The sequence below is a fragment of the Salmo salar genome, chromosome ssa15 (genome assembly GCF_905237065.1).
Source record: "Salmo salar chromosome ssa15, Ssal_v3.1, whole genome shotgun sequence".
NCBI classification, from domain to species: Eukaryota; Metazoa; Chordata; class Actinopteri; order Salmoniformes; family Salmonidae; genus Salmo; species Salmo salar.
The window spans coordinates 72354351-72376902 of NC_059456.1; the positions used below are offsets into that span (position 1 = coordinate 72354351).

The window sequence follows — 22552 nt, forward strand, 5'->3', positions numbered from 1 at the left end:
AATTGTCTGAGTCCCACGGTTTAGCAGGACCGAGAGACTGACGGTGGAGTTGAGTTAGTCAGAGAGCCTGATGATGGAGCTCCAACGTTCAGAGAGCCCAACAGTGTAGTTTAGCAGCTCACTGAGCCCCACAGTGAAGTTAAGCTGCTCAGAGAGCCCCATGGTGGAGTTACGGTTTAGAAGCTCTATGAGCATGCTGGACCTTCAAAGGGCTCAACATCAACAGACTGTAGTTTTGAATTGTCTGTACATATTTGTCATAATTGAACATATTTCTCACTCAGGGGTGTTGCAGCTTGGTAAACATAACTGCTGCTCTACACTAAAGATAAAGAACTCCGTGGCGTCACAGTACATTAGCAGGCGACACAGTACATTGTTCTAGACCTGGACAGACTAACTTCTGGCTTTCCCTCCCATAGGAGGCGGCAGATGCGAGCTGCCATGCTCCGTTCCTCTCCTACCCCTGTACCGTGTCAGAAACCCCAACGGGACCCTACAGGCAGGGGCATTGTGTCTTCTCACAGCCCCGTGACAGCCTCTTTCCCCCCTGGGGGCTGAAACGCATAGATGTCTGAGGGCTGACTGGAGGAAATTATGGTGTCCCTCAGGGCTCGGTGTTGGGCCCTCCTTTTGTTTTTGCTGGCACTGTGGGACAATAGCTGCTGTTCCCCCCCCATGCCAGCCAGAGTGTCAGACACGGGAATCAGCATGATGTCTTAGGCAGTGAGAGGAATGATCTGTAGTCTTTATCTCTCTCTCTCTCGCACACACACTCATACACATTCTCGGACCACACAGTTTATCGTTACCCCTAGACTCACTGTTGGGTTAGAAATATATTAATAACTGTTTATAGTCAACTCAGGCTTTCGATAATTAACTTCATATGCAAAATGTTTTGGTGTCTGACCCCTTGAGTGTTTGTCTGTTGCAGGTCTGAAGCTGGGAATGGAGCGGGATGCCTATGTGATGATCGCCGAGAAGGGCGAGAAACTCTACCACATGATGATGACCAAGAGCCGCCACCTGATCAAGGACCGGCGCCGGAAGCTGAGCATCGTTCCCAAGTGCTTCATGGGAAAGTGAGTTCTTCCACACTGAACAGTCCATTGCCTTTGTGCAGGCTAAGCTTGAACTCTCAAATGGTACAGTGGTTGGATGACAACAATAGGTGCTCAGTTGAGGGGGTGACCTTTCAACTGTGAACAAGGGTACTTTTAAGACATCTTCGAGGTACAGATACATGAAAACTGTGGGATTTCTCCACTGAACCAAAACTTCTGCTGATAATAGTGATCATATTATATATACATTTCTGTAGGTCTGAGGGAGGTGGATCACAACAGGGATGTTGTGTTGAAAAGGGCTCCATCCACTCTATCTAACCATTCCATGACTAATTTCTGTTGCATATAATTACCGGCCACTGAGAAGTAGAGGAGGAATTGAATGGACAGCAGGGTCCTGGCAGAATGCCTAACCTGGCCCTATCATTACATCTCTCCTGGCCTGCCATAATGATACCTACTGTAATCACCCTTGCATTTGGAACGGCCTAAGTTGTTTCCCTTACACACCGTATCATCAAGCAGGCGCTTCCTGAGTCTGCCGGCCTTTCCTCATCCATGTGTGCTCGTGTACACACACACACACAGACACACACACACTCTTAAGCAAACCCGGTGCAATCATTCACGCCACACACTGCACACCACTCACTAATACAATCAGTTTCCCAACCCCAACTGATGAGTGAGATGACTGGGAGTTGTTTTCCATCCTGTGTTGGGAGCCAAGAACTTGTTGTCGGAGGCGACTGTTTTCAACCAACACATATAGGGCTTCCTTAAGGAAGAGACCTTCCCTTTAACTGCTAGTGCATCATTAGACAGACCCTTCAACAGCGAGCCGCTGGACTAAGCAGCTCTTTTTTTTTGTCCCCCCCCAGTCTTTCAATGCTGTGGATGAACAATGAGGGCCTAGTTTGCCTCCAGTAATGCATTTTCCATTACGCCCCACAGCTCCACACAGTGTTTTGTGAGATTCCGAACAGTTATTAAAATTATTTATTATTTGGCACAATTTCTGGGGGGTGGGTGAATATAAAAAAGAGGGTAAAACCGTGACGGTGATCACTGGGGCTTTATATTATGGAGTGAGTCAGCATCCAAGGGCAATATTTAATGACTTTCTATAGAACTATAAACCGCCATGCAACCTGCAATGAAATGTCAGGGAGGTAAGATTCGATGGGCATTATAGGTGGTGCTGTTTCCATTATGTCTTCAGCTTTCAGTATTATTTGAGAGGACACTGACAACTAGTGTAGGCTCCTGTATTCGATTAGTAAAGGGTTAAAATTCACTATCCCCACCGGGGGAAAAATACATTTAGCCAACCAGCATCTATCGATGTCATCTGTCAAAATAATGACGTTGGATGTCAATGGAGTTTTTGGTTGGTAACACCACTAACCCGTTTTCAACCCCACCAATCAACGCAAGCATTTCAAGGGGCGGGAGGTTTATTTCAAGAAGAATTCCCGTTTGACAACTCAATTAAATCTAAACCAAATATGGACGTTGATTTTACGTTAAGTCAAGATTTTGTCCCGGAAGGTAACTACTATCATATCGAAGACGAGGTGCTATAAAATGACAATAAAATAACCCCTCCATTTCTTTCCCCGAAGATGTTTACTCTACTGACTGTCTCCTACCCAGACAAGCTCAGTGCGTCAAGCCATTCAAGCCATCCGTGTTTTCTGTTCATTTTACATTTTTGCTCATTCTGCTAGACATCTAGTTCGGGCTCCTAATGTATCCTTTTCCAGGAAAAGCACTCTACCTCTTAATGCAGCCATATAGCCTGTGTGTGATCGCGCGAGCGTGCGCATGTCTATCTGTGGCGCGCGTGTGTGCGTGCGTGCGTGCGCACTTGCTCTCCCTTCTCCATGGCTGTCTGAGAAAAGCGATCCATGTAAGCACTAGGGGTTTTTCAGCACTCTTACCTCCTGTCAGCACCTCACTGTAGAGTGAACAAGAGGCTCTCACTTTCCCTCCCTTCCTGTTTCTATTCCTCTCTAACCGCTCTGTAGTTCTGATGTTATTATAAGTTAGCATAGCTCACTTCGGGAGATGGCATTGCTCACTCGGTGTGGTTATTAGATGAAATGAATCTCGTGCAGAATGCCGATTTGGTAGTGCCTCTTGTTTACGCAGCTCCCTTAATTCCACAATTTGTCAACAGCGTATTTGGGTGGTGGATCATACTTGGTTCTTCTTTTAGCCTTCCTCATTCTCACCCCCATTTGCTGCTGTGTTTTTGTTGTTGTGTGCCCACATTTTGGGCCTGTATTGCATCATGGGTATGGCAATGCACCAGGGCCAGGTCTGTATTCATTAGGCACGAAATGAAGAACCATGGAGGGAACCATGGTTCTTCTTTCTTATTACTTGTCTAATAAGACAGGCTTGGTTTTGTTTTGTGTAAAAACATTTTTGCTGTTTTTCTATGTTGTGCACTAATAAATACGACCTAGGTTGGAACATTCTTGTGCATGCTGGATTTGCTAACTGATGTGTAAATTATTTTTTACAGATTAGTATCTTGTACACTAGAAATAACATTTTGCAATCAAGTCAACACACTGAGTGTACAAAACATTATGAACACCTGCTCTTTCCATGACAGAGACTGACCAGGTGAAAGCTATGATCACTTATTGATGTCACTTGTTAAATCCACTTCAATCAGTGTAGATGAAGGGGAGGAGACAGGTTTAAAGAAGGATTTTTAAACCTTGACATAATTGAGACCTTGTGTATATGTGCCATTCAGAGGGTGAATGGGCAAGACAAAAGATTGAAGTGCCTTTGAACGGGGTATGGTAGTAGATGCCAGGTGCACCGGGTTGTGTCAAGAACTGCAACGCTGCTGGGTTTTTACACTCAACAGTTTCCCGTGTGTATCAAGAATGGTCCACCACCCAAAGGACATCCAGCCAACTTGACACAATTGTGGGAAGCATTGGAGTCAACATCCCTGTGGAACGCTTTCAACACCTTGTTAGAGTCCATGCCCCGACGAATTGAGGCTGTTCTGAGGGCAAAAGGGGAGGGGTGCAACTTAATTAGGAAGGTGTTCTTAATGTTTTGTACACTCATTGGATGTCACTGCAGGCTTACTTGTTTTTCAAATGATCCTCACTTTCCAGCCACACATTCCCTGAACAATGCAAGTTCTTTTACGCTGCATGTGTAAACATAATCCCTAAAAACCAGGGGTGGAATGAAGAAAGGACTAAATGTGACAGATTGTTTGAAACTAACTGGTTGGTGCTTTTTTGTGTGTGTCTTTTGCAGCTGCTCTGGAAAGTTAAACTCTTCTTCTGCTTTGGAAAACACACACGTTGTTCAGAAATCACATCCAGGGCCAGTTCTAGGAGGGTGCTGGATTGGGCAATTTTGCCCACCCAATCAGAAATAATGCAACATATTTAATATTTAATGAAACATATATTTAAAATAAAGTAAAATAAATGCATGCTTATTTAAAATTGAAGCAATAAAGCTGAGGAGCAAGATATATATTGTCCTTAATTTTACACTTCTGAGGTCAAAAAGGGGGGTGCAACTCAATAGTAGGAAGGTGTTCTTAATGTTTTGTACACTTAGTGCCCTATTTCACAAGGGGACGGACCTACTTGACATTTTTACCTCAGGTCCCTTGTTCAAGAGGGAGCAAGCCTCTTGTTGACTGACTGATAACAATATTTCCAATAGCTAATTTGGAAGACCTCATTCTAGCATGCTGTAGGTAAAGAATTTATGAAGCTTCAGATACAGACGTACACACGCTCACACACACACACACACACACACAGCCTCTCTGGATTCTCATCATTAGCAGTGATTTACTCCTCTGTGTGACCGCTCCAGTGTCAAAACTAACCAGAACGCTTACGTGACACCCCACCTGGCCAGAGTCCACTTGGGTCTTCTGCCAATGTCCATCAACAGCATGTCTCTTTGAAAAACACACGCAGCCGCACACACCCAGTCACACACATACACATACACAGTCGCACAAACACACACTTGTAAGAGGTGTACTACACAGATCCGGCTGACAATTACCTCCACACACACACCTCCACACACACACACACACCACCACAGGCCTAAAAAAGCAGTACCCCCATTCAGTAGGTCGTGAGTGACTCTTTTATTTATGGTAAAATATGCCCATTGTAAGTCAACCAGATAGACAAGCTCAGGTGGGAGCAGATGGCTCAAGGTGTCTGTGTTCTAGCATGAACACACACGCTACAGGAATCACATGTTTACTGCTTTCACAGTGATACACACACACACACACACACACACATTTTGGCGTGAACACGTGGGAATCACACTTTTGTTCTGCTTTTGCAGCAGGGCACATAAGCATGCTTACACAGACAGAGACGCGCACACACTTGTTTTTCTATCCTCGTGGCGACCTAAAATTGATTTCCATTCAACATCCTATTTTCACTAAACCTAAATGGAGGACAAGATGGTGTGGACAGACACGGTTGCCCTGTTTCTAGCTCCTAGCCAACTTTGTAGTATATATATTTTTTTGTGTGTGTGTTATTTACTCAGAACGTTTCTTGTATTATTACCTACAGCCGGAAATAACTTTAGGATATTAGATTCGTGGTCACTCACCAGAAATTCAATCAAAAATGAGATTTTCCCTGACCTGGATCCTTTTCGATGCAGCTCTGTTCATCCCGGGGCTGCACGAAAACGTTGACACCGGAGAAGAGGTAGGAGTGAGGCCCTAGTCAGACTCAGGTGGCATGGATACCATCCACCGCTTCCAAGTATATAACTTGCTAATGTTCAGTCCCTGGACAATAAAATAAACAAGCTCAGGGCAAGGCTCTCTTTCCAGAGAGACATCAGAAACTGTAACATACTCTGTTTTACGGAATCATGGCTCTCTGGATATATTGACCCCGTTATTCGGTCATTGTCACATGCCGTGTATATTCCCCCCGAAGCCGACACCGCGACAGCTCTCAAGGAACTACACTGGACTACATGCAAACTGGAAACCGCATATCCTGAGGCCACATTTATTGTAGTTACACACGCAACACTGACTCTGGATCATTGCTACTCTCCCTTCCGGGATGGCTACAAGGGCCTCCCCCGCACTCCCTGTTGTTCCCACTGTGATGATTAGAACTTATCCAAATCTGTGGATAGATGGCAGCATTCACGCAAAACTGAAAGCGCGAACCACCACATTTAACCATGGCAAGGTGACTGGGAACATGGATGTGTACAAACAGACCAGCTACGACCTCCGTAAAGCAATCCAAGAGGAAAAACAGCAGCACAGGGACAAACTGGAGTTGCAATTCAATGACTCAGACGCGAGATGTATGTGGCAGGGACTTCAGACAATCACAGATTATAAAGGGAAAGCCAGCAACGTCGCGGAAACCTCGCTCCCGGACGAGCTAAATACCTTTGCCCGCTTTGAGAAAAACACAGTAGAGCCGCCAATGTGGGCCCCTGACGCTCATGAGGACTGTGTGCTCTCGTTCTCCGTGGCTGATGTGAGCAAGTCATTTAAGCATGCTAATCCTCGCAAGGCTACCAGCCCAGACGGCATCCCAAGCCGCGTCCTCTGATCATGTGCAGACCAGCTTGCTGGAGCGTTTACGGACATATTCCATCTCTCCATATCCCAGTCTGCTGTTCCCACTTGCTTCAAGCTATCCATCATTGTTCCTGTACCCAAGAATGCGAAGTTAACTGAATTAAATGACTGTAGACCCGTGGAATTTTGTCATTATGAAGTGCTTTGAGGCTAGTTAAGGACCGTATCACCTCCACCTTACCTGACACCCTAGACCAATACAATTTGCATATCGCCTCAACAGATCCACGGACGACGCAATCGCTACTGCACTGCACACTGCCCTATCCCACCTGGACAATAGAAATACCTATGTAGGAATGCTGTTCATCTTCTACAGCTCAGCCTTCAATACCATAGTGCCCTCCAAGCTCATCACTAAGCTCAGGGCCCTGGATCTGAACCCCACCCTGTGCAACTGTGTCCTGGACTTCCTGACGGGCCGACCCCAAGTGGTGAAGGTAGTCAACAACACCACCGCCCCGCTGATCCTCAACATGGGGGCCACACGGGTGCCTGCTCAGCCCCCTTCTGTACTCCTCGTTCACCCATGACTGCATGGCCACGTCTCCAACTCAATCATCAAGTTTGCTGATGACACAAGTGGTAGGCCTGATTACCAGCAATGACAAGACAGGCTACAGGGAGGAGGTGAGAGCCCTGGCGGAGTGTAGCAAGAAAAATAACCTCTCCCTCAATGTCAACAAAATGAAGGAGCTGATTGTGGACTACAAGAGACCACAAAGAGAGCACCCCACCCACAGCGACTGGGCTGCAATAGAGTGGGTCAAAAGCTTCAAGTTCCTCTGAGTGCACATCACTGACAACCTGAAATGGTCCTTTCACACAGACAGTGTAGCAGCAGCGCCTCTTCAATCTCAGGAGGTTGAAGAAATTTGTCTTGGCCCCTAAGACCCTCACAAAATTATTCAGATGCATTATTGAGAGCATCCTGTCGGGCTGTATCACCGCCTGGTACGGCAATTGCACCATCTGCAGCCACAGAGGGTGGTGCAGTCAGCCCAAAGCATCACCGGGGGCACACTGACCTCCAGGATATCTACAGCACCGGAAGGCCAAGAAGATCATCAAGGACCTCCGCTATCCGAGGCATGGCCTGTTCACCCCGCTACCATCTAGAAGGCAGAAACAGTACAGGTGCATCAAAGCTGGGACCATCAGACTGTTAAAACAGTCACCACTATCCGGCCTCCGCCAAGTACCCTGCCCTGAACCTTAGAGACTGCTGCCCTATCTACAGAGTCATTGAACAATGGTCACATTAACAATGTTTACATAGTTTCATCCACTTCATATGTATATACTGTATTCTAGTCATGGCTCATCTTATATAACTTTTTTATTTGTCTTGATTATGTGTGTATTATTTTTTTATTGCTACTGTAGGTATTACTGCACTGTTGGAGCTAGAAACGCAAGCATTTCGCTGCACTTGCGATTAAAATCTGCAAATCTGTGTACGCCACCACAAAACTTTGATTTGATAACCCTAACGCCTAAACCTAACCCCTAAACTTAAAATAGCCTTTGTGCTTGTGGGGACGTGATACTTTTCCATGTTTTACTATCCTTGTGGGGACTCTTGGGGATTTCAGGTCCGAGGATAGAACAAGACCACACACACATTGCATGAACACACACACACACACACACACACATTGCATGAACACATGCATACATTCATTTTGGCATTAACACACACAGAAATCACACATTTGACCTGCTTTTGCTGGAATGCTCATGATCACACATACACATTTATTGTGAAAACAAATGCACAGGAATCGCACATCAAGGCTGCTTTCGCACCAGAGCACATGAGCGAGCACATGAGCAAACACATGGGTTGTTCCACGAAATGAGTGCCTTTTGCATCCCTTTGATATTTTAAGTAGAAATGTTCTGTACTCACAAAAAGCTTATTTCTCTCAAATTGTCTGCACAAATTTGTTTACATCCCTGTTAGTGAGCATTTCTACTTTGCCAAGATAATCCATCCACCTGACAGGTGTGTCATATATCAAGAAGCTGATTAAACCGCATGATCATTAAACAGGTGCACCTTGTGCTGGGGACAATAAAATTCCACTCTAAAATGTGCAGTATTGTCACACAACACTATGCCACAGATGTCTCAAGTTTTGAGGGAGTGTGCAATCAGCATGCTGACTGCAGGAATGTCCAACAGAGCTGTTTCCAGAGAATTTAATATTAATTTCTCTACCATAAACCTCCTCTAACGTCGTTTTAGAGAATTTGGCAGTACATCCAACCGGCCTCACAACTGCAGACCATGTGTAACCACGCCAGCCCAGGACCTCCACATCCGGCTTTGTCTGAGGAGGGGTGTGCTGAGGAGTATTTCCGTCTGTAATAAAGGCCATTTGTGGAAAAACTTCCGATTGGCTGGGCCTGGCTCTCCAGTGGTTGTGCCTGGCTCCCAAGTGTGTGGGTCTATGCCCAATTCAAAAGAGAACCATCGCGCTCTCCCAGAAACTTGACTGGTGTGTAAAACCCACAAATTCAGACAAACAAAAAGGTGTTATGGCTTCGCACTCAAAGATGTTGCATAAAGCTTACTTCATTATTCCATTTTTTAAAATTATTTTCATTGCATCAGGGATAGCGCACAGATGTTTCAGCTTTACAGCCTTTCAGCGTGTAGGAACACTTTATTTTAATTCAAAACAGAATTTGTAAAGAACAACAAATGAGCAGCAGGTATTCTAATCAGAGTTGCCACTCAATCAGGGATGTGGCTTTTCTGGTCTACCTGCACACAAATTAGTTGCAAAGAAATACAGAATTATAGGGTAAGGGAGTGGGCATGAAGGGCAACTCACTATGGCCTCCCAGGCCTACCCATGGCTGCACCCCTGCCTAGTTGTGAAATCCATAGATTAGGGCCTAATGAATTTATGCCAATTTACTGATTTCCTTCTATGAACTGTAGCTCAGTAAAATCTTTGAAATTGTTGCTTGTTGCGTTTTAGATTTTTGTTCAGTATACATCTAATAGTTGAAAAGTAGGTGAGCTTGTTGTACTCCTTTTGGCCATTTTCTGGTGTTTTGTGGTGAAAAACAGAGTGGCTCTATCGTAACATGGCAACCCTGTTACCCATAGTCAGGCTAGAAATATTTTAACGATGACATGTTTTTTGTGAAACTTGCATTCAATTGCCCCTGGCTGTTGCACACAACAAGCTTCCATTATTTTCTGTCACAAGGGGATTTAAAAAATAATAATAATGTTTTATGAAATCGTCAACCTGTTACTTAATTTGGCATTTAATAGGCACTTACTATCGTCATTTATTTTATTTAACCTCTTGATGGGAGAACGTTTAAGTTGTTGAACATGTGCTCTTTATTATGTCTTTTTTTTTTTTTTTTTTACAAAGTTACACATCTCAAAAGGCACCGAATTGGTGGAATGACCCGCACACACACACACACACACATTTTGCATGAACATACACATAGGAATCACACATTTAACCTGCTTTCGCAGGAATGCTCGCTCAAACACACATTCACACAATCAGACACACGCTCACATTCACTGTTCCTCGTTCTCCGGGGAATTGATTTTGCTCAGTAGCGTGGAAGATTGAGCAGAGGGAAATGTAATTTTCTCCTCTCCAAACATTTTGTCCAACGCTCGGTGTCAGAAGAGGGAGAATACACTTTGAGGAGAGAATCTGTATTTATGTGAGAAAGCTTCTGTATGAATGGCACCACACAAGCCATGAATTGGCACTTTTTGGAGCGAGTAATGAAAGAGATGGATGGATAAATGGAGAAAGATGGGGTTTAAGGCTGGTGGGAGGGGAGACAAGGGGAGCAAGGGAGAAGGAGCAGAAGGATAGAAAGTGGTAGGAAATGTGGGTTAGGGGATGACGAGGGAGAGGAGTGAAAGGGAGGGGAGAGAAGGCAGAAAGTAGCTTTGGGAGAGCTTATGTGACAAAGGACTTTAAAGGGCTATTTATACCCTACGGAGACGGACCCTACAGAGCGTAGCACAATGTCGTTCTTCGTCACAAAAGGGTGCGCTCCGACATTCTACGTATTCCCGTGCCACATGAAGATTGTAATGCACCCTATCATTCCTTGCGGGATGTAGGCAATGAAGCTCGCTTGGTTCCTTGATCTGATCTATAGGCCATGCATCAAAGAAACCTATTTTGCATTGATAAATAAATATAATCTCAGCATATGTTCAAACGGTAAACCAAACAACATTGTAGCCTTATTAGAATCCCCCCAAAAATGTATTTTGTTTTAAACTATTTATTCCAGGCTATTGGTAAAAACAGCTGTGAGAGATGTGCTTTTTCCCTGTGGCCAAAACATGATGACATTCTATTTTTAGCTGATATGGGAGTGAATACTTTGAAACAGCATATCAAATTATGATAATGTTGTAGGTTACACAGGCAAGTATAAGAATATTTGCCAGGGCATATTATTTCATTATAAATCGGATTATTTCACATGGTGATGTGGGAATTTACTCTACTTCAAAATCACTTTATATTCAAGATTGCTGTCTTGGTTTAGCTTGGCATTAAACAAATAGCCAATTTTTTTTTATTGATAACCAAATATAATCTCAGTGAATGTTCAAACAAAAAACCAAACAACACTGTAGCCTTATTAGAATCCTACAAAAATGATTTTGTTTAGAAATAACGTTATTATAGGCTATTTGGAAACGTGAAAACAGATCGCCATGTGCTTTTATTTCGTGACTAAAAATTACTTTCTTTTTTCAGCTGATATGGGAGCGAATATATTGAAGCAGCATGTCAAACTGGGATAGTGTTGTAGGTTACACCGGCAAGTATAACAATATTTGCCAGGGCATATTTTTATTTTTTTTATCCGATTTTATTTCACATGGCGATGTGGGAAGCCAAAAGGCTAGCTAGCTTGTGTGGCTACCCAATTAGCACCGGCTACCCAATATGCACGGGGTCCGTTGTCGCAAGAACCCATCGTCCCCATAGTGACGAATGACACTGTTTTGATAGCCACGTCACAGATAGAACAATGAGCTAGATGTTTCACTGGATGTATAAATCTGAAGCATCCAGTTGGCATTTCCACTCTCCACCAAATATGGTGATGAGAGGAAGCCCAATGTGGGAGAAGATGGAGCGTGATGGATTTTGGCAACATTGAGACACAATCACATCTTTTTTTTGTATGTGTGGGAATACTCGGTTAACAGATTTCCTAAATTCTGCAATTATTTGCTGAATTCCTTGTGATTTTAGTTTAAAAAATGTACCAATAACTTTAGACCTGTGTCGCTCGGTTTTGTTTCCTGCTGGGGCCACATACTGTTTACAAAGAAAGTATGCACTCACTTTCAATAGATAACATATGCCATTTAAAAGATTTTCAATCGATCTACTGAACAAAAATATAAACGCAACATGCAACAATTTCAAATAGTTTACCGAGTTACAGTTCATATGAGGAAATTAGTCAATTGAAATAAATAAATTAGGCCCTAATCTATGTGTTTCACATGACTGGGAATACAGATATGCATCTGTTGGTCTCCGATACCTTTAAAAACAAATTGACCTCACAATGGGCTTCAGGATCTCGACACGATATTTCTCTGCATTGAAATTGCCATCGAAAAAATGCAATTGTGTCCATAGCTTATGGCTGCCCATACATAACTTCACCGCCACCATGGGGCACTCTGTTCACAACGTTGACATCAGCAAACCGCTTGCCCACACGACACCATACATGTGGTCTGCGGTTGTGAGGCCGGTTGGATGTACTGCCAAATTCTCTAAAATGACGTTGGCGGCGGCTTATGGTAGAGAAGGTAATATAAATGTATCCTGCAGTCAGCAATGCAATTGCACGCTCCATCAATACGTGAGACATCTGTGGCATTGTTGTGTTCATTTTAGAGTGGACTTTTATTGTCCCCAGGAAAAGGTGCACCTGTGGTAATGATCATGCTGTTTTATCAGCTTCTTGATATGCCACACCTGTCAGGTAGATGGATTATCTTGGCAAATATACAATTTGAGACAAATAAGCTTTTTGTGTGCATGGAAAATGTATGGGATCTTTTATTTCAGCTCATAAAACATGGGACCAAAACTTTAAATGTTGCATTTATATTTTGTTTCACTATATATATATATATATATATATTATTGTCTGTTTCCCCACAGTGAGTTTGTGTCATGGCTGATAGATAGTGGAGAGATCAGCAAGCCAGATGAGGGGGTCAACCTGGGTCAAGCTTTGCTCGAGAACGGCATCATCCACCACGGTGAGAGAACAGTCTCTGTCCTTCATATCTTTCTGTCATTATTTCTGGCTTTCTCCGTCTCTGCATCTGTCTCTCGCTCTCTTTCTCCGGTTCTCTTTTTCTCTCGCTCTTTCTCCCTGTCTCTTTGTCTTTGTCTCTTGCTCTCTCTCTTCCTCCTATTGTTTTTCTATTTACAGTACCAGTCAAACGTTTAGACCCACCTACTCATTCAAGGGTTTTTCTTTATATTTACTATTTTCTACATTGTAGAATAATAGTGAAGACCTCAAAACTAATAACACAATGAAATCATGTAGTAACCAAAAAAGTGTTAAACAAATCAAAATGTATTTTAAATTCTTTAAAGTTGCCACCCTTTGCCTTGATAACAGCTTTGCACACTCTTTGTTTTCTCTCAACCAGCTTCACCTGGAATGTAAAAATAAGGAAAAACCCTTGAAAGAGTAGGTGTGTCCAAACTTGTGACTGGTACTGTGCATTATTATTATTATTATTATTATTATTATTTGGTGTAATCGTTGGCATTAGATTTTCAATCTCACATTTTTTTCACACTCTCCTTACAGATTTTAACATTCTCGCATTCTCAATCTCTCTTATTCAGTCTCATTGTAATCAGGCTATTCACACTCTATTTTACTCATTTTTTTCTGTTACTCTTCTCGGCTCTAACTCATCTCTCCGATTGTTTGCATCTGTCTATCCATGAATAATTTTTAAAAATTGTTTATAAATAGTGGAGCTATTTCAAAACCCAAGTTTCCACCAGCAGACTTGGTATATAGGGGGTTAACAGTCACGTGTTTCCGATTTTTGGAATTGGGTCATTCTCATGAAACCATTTAAAATACCATGGCAATAATGATTTTAAATATAAAACATGTAATATAACAAAATATCATAAAGATAGTGTTCTCTACCTTGCACAAAGAGTAATTTCGACATAGGAATGAATTTTCTGCTTTTCTGCTGAAATTCTCATTACCGCGACGCGTCCAGCTCTGTCTGAATGTATGTTATGTTGTAATTTAAACTGACTAAAAAAATAAATAAATGGATGTTCTACTAGATGTTTTCAAATGACAGAAAAATAATTTACTGAATTTTCATGTATAATAATAATAATAATGATGAAAATATTTTGGAAAAGTGTCCATGACTGATGTTCTCATCCCCCGCAAAATTTTTGAAGGACTGTTTATACACTGCTCAAAAAAATAAAGGGAACACTTAAACAACACAATGTAACTCCAAGTCAATCACACTTCTGTGAAATCAAACTGTCCACTTAGGAAGCAACACTGATTGACAATACATTTCACATGCTGTTGTGCAAATGGAATAGACAACAGGTGGAAATTATAGGCAATTAGCATGACAACCCCAATAAAGGAGTGGTTCTGCAGGTGGTGACCACAGACCACTTCTCAGTTCCTATGCTTCCTAACTGATGTTTTGGTCACTTTTGAATGCTGGCAGTGCTTTCACTTTAGTGGTAGCATGAGACAGAGTCTACAACCCACGCAAGTGGCTCAGGTAGTGCAGCTCATCCATTATGGCACATCAATGCGAGCTGTGGCAAGAAGGTTTGCTGTGTCTGTCAGCGTAGTGTCCAGAGCATGGAGGCGCTACCAGGAGACAGGCCAGTACATCAGGAGACATGGAGGAGGCCGTAGGAGGGCAACAACCCAGCAGCAGGACCGCTACCTCCGCCTTTGTGCAAGGAGGAGCAGGAGGAGCACTGCCAGAGCCCTGCAAAATGACCTCCAGCAGGCCACAAATGTGCATGTGTCTGCTCAAACGGTCAGAAACAGACTCCATGAGGGTGGTATGAGGGCCCGACGTCCACAGGTGGGGGTTGTGCTTACAGCCCAACACCGTGCAGGACGTTTGGCATTTGCCAGAGAACACCAAGATTGGCAAATTCGCCACTGGCGCCCTGTGCTCTTCACAGATGAAAGCAGGTTCACACTGAGCACGTGACAGACGTGACAGAGTCTGGAGACGCCGTGGAGAACGTTCTGCTGCCTGCAACATCCTCCAGCATGACCGGTTTGGCGGTGGGTCAGTCATGGTGTGGGGTGGCATATCTTTGGGGGGGCCGCACAGTCCTCCATGTGCTCGCCAGACTGCCATTAGGTACCGAGATGAGATCCTCAGACCCCTTGTGAGACCATATGCTGGTGTGGTTGGCCCTGGGTTCCTCCTAATGCAAGACAATGCTAGACCTCATGGGGCTGGAGTGTGTCAGCAGTTCCTGCAAGAGGAAGGCATTGATGCTATGGACTGGCCCGCCCGTTCCCCAGACCTGAATCCAATTGAGCACATCTGGGACATCATGTCTCGCTCCATCCACCAACGCCACGTTGCACCACAAACTGTCCAGGAGTTGGCGGATGCTTTAGTCCAGGTCTGGGAGGAGATCCCTCAGGAGACCATCCGCCACCTCATCAGGAGCATGCCCAGGCGTTGTAGGGAGGTCATACAGGCACGTGGAGGCCACACACACTACTGAGCCTCATTTTGACTTGTTTTAAGGACATTACATCAAAGTTGGATCAGCCTGTAGTGTGGTTTTCCACTTTAATTTTGAGTGTGACTCCAAATCCAGACCTCCATGGGTTGATAAATTGGATTTTCATTGATTATTTTTGTGTGATTTTGTTGTCAGCACATTCAACTATGTAAAGAAAAAAGTATTTAATAAGATTATTTCTTTCATTCAGATCTAGGATGTGTTGTTTAAGTGTTCCCTTTATTTTTTTGAGCAGTATATATACACACACACACACACACACACACACACACACACACACACACACGCACACAAAATTTAAAATAAAGTTTGATTTTTGAATGAAGCAACACATCTGCCAGGGCCTTCAAGATGGCTACCAGGTAAGCAGATCTCTTTATATTTCTCCAGTTAAAAGTTAAACATTCTCTTGTCAGACTGTGTACACGACAGTATTGATTATCATTACAGATTCAGGTAGTTTTCCACATTTTAGAAAAATGTTAGATTTAAAATGTTCTATGACAATATACTTCATTAATGTCTTATGTACAATGAGTACAAATGTGTCATCATGGCTTCTCTATTGTTAGCAAAGCATGGTAAGGTTTGTCATCCTCCGCAGCACCATTCTCACTTACCGCTGCTATTTAAGGCCAGTTGCGGTAGAGAGAACTTCTGCTTCGGTAATGAGAATTTAATCATAGACTATATATTTTTTTTATATATATTAGGAACTATTAATTTAAATATTATTTAATAACTGTTGATATTTTGCTTTATGTCCTGTTTTAATTGCAGAGAGTCAGCAAGTGACAAAAAGAAAGCTTTAGCGAAGGCTGACAAAATTCAGAGAAAAGGTTTACACCAACCCAGAACTGCTGGAAGAGTACAGAAGAAAGGAGAGAGAGAGGTTGGGGGTTGGAGAGGTTACAGCAAGAGTAATTAGCATATATATAGTCTATAAGAAGCATATGCCCTCATACACTGTCTATAGGAAGTCAATACCCTACAGTGTTAGGAAGTCTACACATGCACACGCACACACAATCAGTAATCCATTTAGTTTGTACAATTGGAAGTCCACACACAGTCAGTAAGCCATTCAGTCTCTACTATAGCATGACGTGTACATAACAGTAAGATTTTTCCCATGTTTTGAGACCTGTTCATTTCATGTCATGCTTCCTTTCCATTTCCAGGTATAAAAAAACGAAAGCAAAATTGTAAAATCAAGAGAACTCGATATGTCAAGAAGGAACATGAAAAGAAGACAAAACAGTGGTGGGACAACTCAAAGGTATTACAGAAGAAAGAAACAGCTAAAAGCTGTATTAGACATATTGCCATCAGGCGAGGAAAATGATACACTTTAACATGTTCAAGAAGCAAATTAAGAAGTTATTCAAAATCTTCAAGAAGACACAGCCTCCCCAAGAGAACAGCCATCCTCACCTCAGCAGGTAAATGTCCCTACCATCAACTCCTAAAAGAAGAGAGACGTCTCTACAGACACCAGGACCAATGAAGACATCTACCCCAAAGGAATTACCCAAAAAGAGGAACAGAAGAAAGAAAACACTATCAAAATCAAGGTCAGAGTTGCAATATTTAGAAGAGAAGCTTCTGGAGAGGACCAAAGAGATGGTCAACCTTGAAGAAAAGACTGAAAAGTCTTGAGATGATGGCCAAGAGGAAGCAGGTAATTGTCAACATGGAAGGCAGAGCGGTCCAGAAGAACACTACAAAGAGAGGTCATCAGAGAACATTACCCAATAACAGCCAGAGAAGACTAATGTGCGCACTTGTTAGCCACTTCCTTCATCAAGATGAAGTCTCCACTGTAATAAATGGGAAATCCGGAGAAATGCGGAAAAAGGGCCAGATATTCTGTAACAGAGCCTTAACGAATGGCAAATCTTCATAGAAGATTTCTGTCTGAGAATCCAAGGCACAACTTTTCCAAGGCTCAATTCTTTAAACTTAAACCATTTTGGATTGGTCAGCGAAGTGTCACAGACAGAAAAACGTGCTTGCAAAGCATATGTAAACTTTGGCTTGAAGAGAAAGAAGCTGCACCAGCTTGGGGTCATGGAAACCTCATCCCCAAGGGACACTGTACAGGCCAATATGTGTAGTGACGATGACATGTACAGGACATCCAGCAATTTCAAGCATAAGACATTTCACACAACACTGGATCCTTCAACGAAAGGAAACATCATCGTATGGGAGGATTGGGTCACTAAATCTGTACCAATAACAAAGAAATGCAAAGATGGGTCCACTGAAGAGAAGAAAGTGAGGAATGGGTTTCTTGAAAAGAGGCATACCTCCATTGAAAAGCTGGTGGACCTCAAACAGGACTACCTCTCAAACTTCTCCAGACAAATTTATAACATCAAGCACCAGTTTGAAAAGACTGAGGAGATCGAGACCCTGACCCAGAATGATGTAATGGTTCGCATAAACTACAGTGAGAACTACGCTTGTAAATACACCAGGGAAATAAAATAAACTAACTTTGGAGGTGGCAACCAGCAGGTAACCCTCCATACTGGAGTTTATCTCGGTGGGGGCAGAGTGGAGTCATTTGCATCGCTGTCAGCCTGTCTTCAGCACGACGCCACAGCCACATGGGCTCACCTTGACCCGGTACTGAGGAGCATACGAGAGGAGCATCCAAATGCCAGGAACATCCACTTCATCTCAGATGGGCCCACATCTCAATATTGGAATAGAACCAACTTTTACCAAGCCTCAACAGTGCCGTTCGTGCGAGGATTTAAGCATGTAACATGGGATTTCACGGAGGCGTCCCATGGAAAGGATGCTCCTGATGTAGTGGGCGGCACCCTGAAAAACCTGGCTGATAGAATTGTATCCTATGGTACCAGCATACCAGATGCCAAAACACTCTTTTCAGCAGCTGAATCTGAATTCAGCACTGTTCTGTTTTTGTATGTTGTTTTTATGTGTTCTCTGTTTTTAGCCTATGTATGTCATGTACTTTTGAAGCACTGCAAAATGAAATTGATTGAACTTGAATCCATGATTGTGCCAATATTATCTCATTTATTTTCAACATTAAATGTTACGTTTTTAACCATACCTCAGTATACTTATTATCATTACCGAAATCATCAACCTCATTTCCGAAACCTGTGTATTATTACCGTAACAGATGTTCATTTAATGTTAATTTAATGTTAATTTAATGAATGGGAAATAGTAGTTTGCTTTTAAATGCATGTGCATAATCTATACGTTACATTCTTTCAGGTTTGCCACATCATTTTGAAAATATGTCAGGTTTCAATGCAATATCAAAAATATTAGGTTGTAGATTTCGGAAGGTGTTGCGGTAATGAGAGATCAGTCATGGAAATTTGTTGATGCAAGTCTTTTTAATGATTTCATGTTTGAAATCTTTGAAACTAACATTTTGTGAGAATCAACCAATTATGCATTGAAAACAGAAGAAATAATAGACACACGTATATGCAGATAAATAATGTATGAATGGCGCTGACAGAGAATCACTAAGGCAATAACAGACTTGAACTTTGAAAGCCATCTCACTCCGAAACTGACCCCTGTATATTTCTGACACCACCTACGGTGGCTCAGTAGGCCCACAGACAACACTGACTGGATTTGGGGGGTTGTTGGATAGCGGAGGCCACTGACGGTGATGGCTTTGGCCTCCGGGGGACAGGGCCGTCACCCATTAGGCACTGACCTTAAGGGGGGAAGCGATGGGGGACAGGTAATGGTGTCTGAGATTCAGCGTGACAGGAGAGGGTGATGGGGAAAGAAGGCAGGAGAGCGAGAGACACACGTTTTGGTCATTGGTAGCTCTGTGTGTGTCGAGTCTCAGCATCTCAAAACCGTACACCAATTTCCCCCTATGTTTTGGACTCAACGGGTCTCCCCTTGCACTGGCTCAATGGATGTTCTGTAAGTGTTTATCTATACTCAACAGCAACCCTACTGGTTAAATTAAGTGTGATAGTGATGAATTTTTAACTATTACACCAATCAGTTGTTGACATCTCTCACTTTCTTCCATTATTATTATTTCAGTGTCCGACAAGCACCAGTTCAAGAATGAGCAGGTGTTGTACCGTTTCCGCTACGACGACGGCACCTATAAGGCCAGGAGCGAGATGGAGGACATTATGTCAAAGGTACAGTATCTATCTACAGTGCCTTCAAAAGTATTCGTACTCCTTGACTTATTCCGCATTTTCTTGTTGCAGCCAGAATTCAAAATGGATGAAAAAAATATTTTGTCATCCATCTACACACAATACCCCATAATGACAGTGAAAACAGGATTTTAGACATTTTTGCAAATGTATTGAAAATGAAATACTTAAATATCACATTTACATAAATAGGTATTCACAGCACTGAGTGATTGCAGCTGTGAGTTTTTTGCCCGTTATTCTTTTCTAAATTCTTAAAGCTCTGTCAAATTGGTTGTTGATCATTGCTAGACAACCATTTTCAGGTCTTGCTATACATTTTCAAGTAGATTTAAGTCAAAACTGTAACTCGGCCACTCATCAACATTCACCGTCTTCTTGGTAAGAAACTCCAGTGTATATTTGGCCTTGTGTTTTAGGTTATTGTCCTGCTGAAAGATGAATTAATCTCCCAGTATCTGGTGGAAAGTAGACTGAACCAGGTTTTCCGCTAGGATTTTGCCTGTGCTTAGCTCCATTCTGTTTCTTTTTGATCCTGAAAAACTCCCCAGTCCTTAATGATTACAAGCATATCCATAACATGGTGCAGCCACTACTATGCTTGAAAATATGGACAGTCTGTTGTATTGGATTTGGCCCAAACCTAACACTTTGTATTCAGGACATAAAGTGAATTGCTTTGCCACATTTTATTTTGCAGCATTACTTTAGTGCCTTGTTGCAAACAGGATACATGTTTTGGAATATAAGTGCCTTCTTTTCACTCTGTCAATTAGGTTAATATTGTGTAGTAACTTCAATGTTATTGATCTATCCTCAGTTTTCCCCAATCACAGCCATTCAACTTTGAGCAACTGTTTTAGTCACCATTGGCCTCATGGTGAAATCCCTGAGCCGTTTCCTTCCTCTCCAGCAACTGAGTTAGGAAGGACGCCTGTATCTTTGTAGTGACTGGATGTTTTAATACACCATCCCAACTGTAATTAATAACTTCACCATGCTCAAAGGGATATTCAGTGTTTGTTTTTTACCCATCTACTTCTTTACAAGGCATTGGAAAACCTCCCTGGTCTTTGTGGTTGAATTGAAATTCACTGCTCGACTGAGGGACCTTACAGATATTGTGTGGGGTACAGAGATGAGGTAGTCATTCAAAATTAATGTTAAACACTATTATTGCACACAGAGTCCATGCAACTTATGTGACTTGTTAAGCACATTTTGACTTCTGAACTTATTTAGGCTTGCCATAACGAAGTGGTTATATACTTATTGACTCTAGACATTTCAGCTTTTCATTTTTAATGAAATGTCTTAACATATTTCCACTTTGACATTATGGGGTATTGTGTGTAGGCCAGTGACAAAAATATCTCAATTTAATCCATTTTAATTCAGCCTGTAACACAACAAAATGTGGAAAAAGTCAAGGGGTGTGAATACAGTGCCTTCAGAAAGTATATATGAGGGTTGGGGTCAATTCTACTTCAAATCCTATGAGAAAAATTTGGAATCCTGAATTATCTAATTTTAAATTAAATTGAGCTTAGTGATACTTTTGATGTCTGAACATATCTGACTGACCCAAAAAATGTTTGTGTGAACTTTCACTTCAAATCCTATGAGAAAAATGTGGAATCCTGAATTATCTAATTTTAAATTAAATTGAGCTTAGTGATACTTTTGATGTCTGAACATATCTGACTGACCCACATTTTTTTTGTGTGAACTTTCACTTCAAAGGGGCAATCTGCAATTAGAAAAACAACAAAACTGCCATCCCGCCACTTAAATTGGTAAACAGCTAAGGGATGGGGCTAGAGAAATGTAACCACTCTCAAATGTATAGATCACGCTATGGATGCACTTGAGATCAAAATGGTAGTTTGTATCCAAAACCATGTTTTGAAGCTAAACAGTTTTTGTTTACTTTTGCATTATTTACAAACAATGGTGTGAAACACTTATATGTTGGGTTATGATGATAAGACAGTTGAACTAAGTTTATTAGGCATTCAAAAGCTATATTATTCAAGAATCAATGGCTATATATCATTAATTTAAAAGTCCAAAAATGTATGTACTAATTGCAGATTGTCCCTTTTTAAGAAGTCAGCTTCCGGCAGGTGTCTCTAGCCGACATACTACAGAACTGCTTCTGCTTTTGCTATCTCTGGGTTAATCCTAACTGCCTCTTAAGTAAAATGGTCACATAGTCATGCATTGACGTCAATGGGAGACTAAGAAAACATTTGAATTACAGTACCAGTCAAAAGTTTGGACACACCTACTCATTCCAGGGTTTTTCTTTATTGTGGAATTGCCCCTGAGTTTGAGGCTTTCCCGTTGAGGATACAGTGAATCAAAACTCGTTCTCTCTCTTCTTCCCGTAGGGTGTGAGGCTCTACTGTCGCCTGCACAGCCTGTTCACCCCTGTTGTCAAGTAGGTATCCCTCCTCCTCCCCCTCTTTCTCCTCCTCCCCCCATCTGTCCAGGTGCATGTGTATGCATATTCATAAAGGATTCACATTCAGCCCACACCGCCATCTATGAATGGCTGAACAAACATGAGTGCTGCTGCCATTCACACCTTTCCCTCCCCGCGCCTAATCTGGCAACCGTCCCCATCTCGTTCTGCTCTGCTGCTGTGGGTTAATGTGTCAGCATTCAGCGTGGAGTTGCCAGTTTGAAGTTTCGTAGACAGTTCTGACAGGTCGGCTGTCGCGTGTAAGCAAACCTAAACGTCGGCCTTGCTGAGTCAGACAAATTTATTTAACATTATTTTTGTTGAAG

At 42.4% G+C, this 22552-nt stretch overlaps 1 protein-coding gene across 1 annotated transcript in view; it reads left to right on the top strand.

Annotated features, from left to right (window-relative positions):
* The window catches only part of LOC106572294 (phosphatidylinositol 3,4,5-trisphosphate-dependent Rac exchanger 1 protein), a 107924-nt gene that overhangs the window by 41443 nt on the left and 43929 nt on the right, over positions 1 to 22552 (top strand). Inside the window, exons 10-13 of the mRNA XM_045696038.1 lie at positions 938 to 1085; positions 12933 to 13033; positions 19635 to 19738; positions 22153 to 22202. Coding sequence (XP_045551994.1) covers positions 938 to 1085; positions 12933 to 13033; positions 19635 to 19738; positions 22153 to 22202 — 403 coding nt within the window. The remainder of the gene's footprint in view (positions 1 to 937; positions 1086 to 12932; positions 13034 to 19634; positions 19739 to 22152; positions 22203 to 22552) is intronic.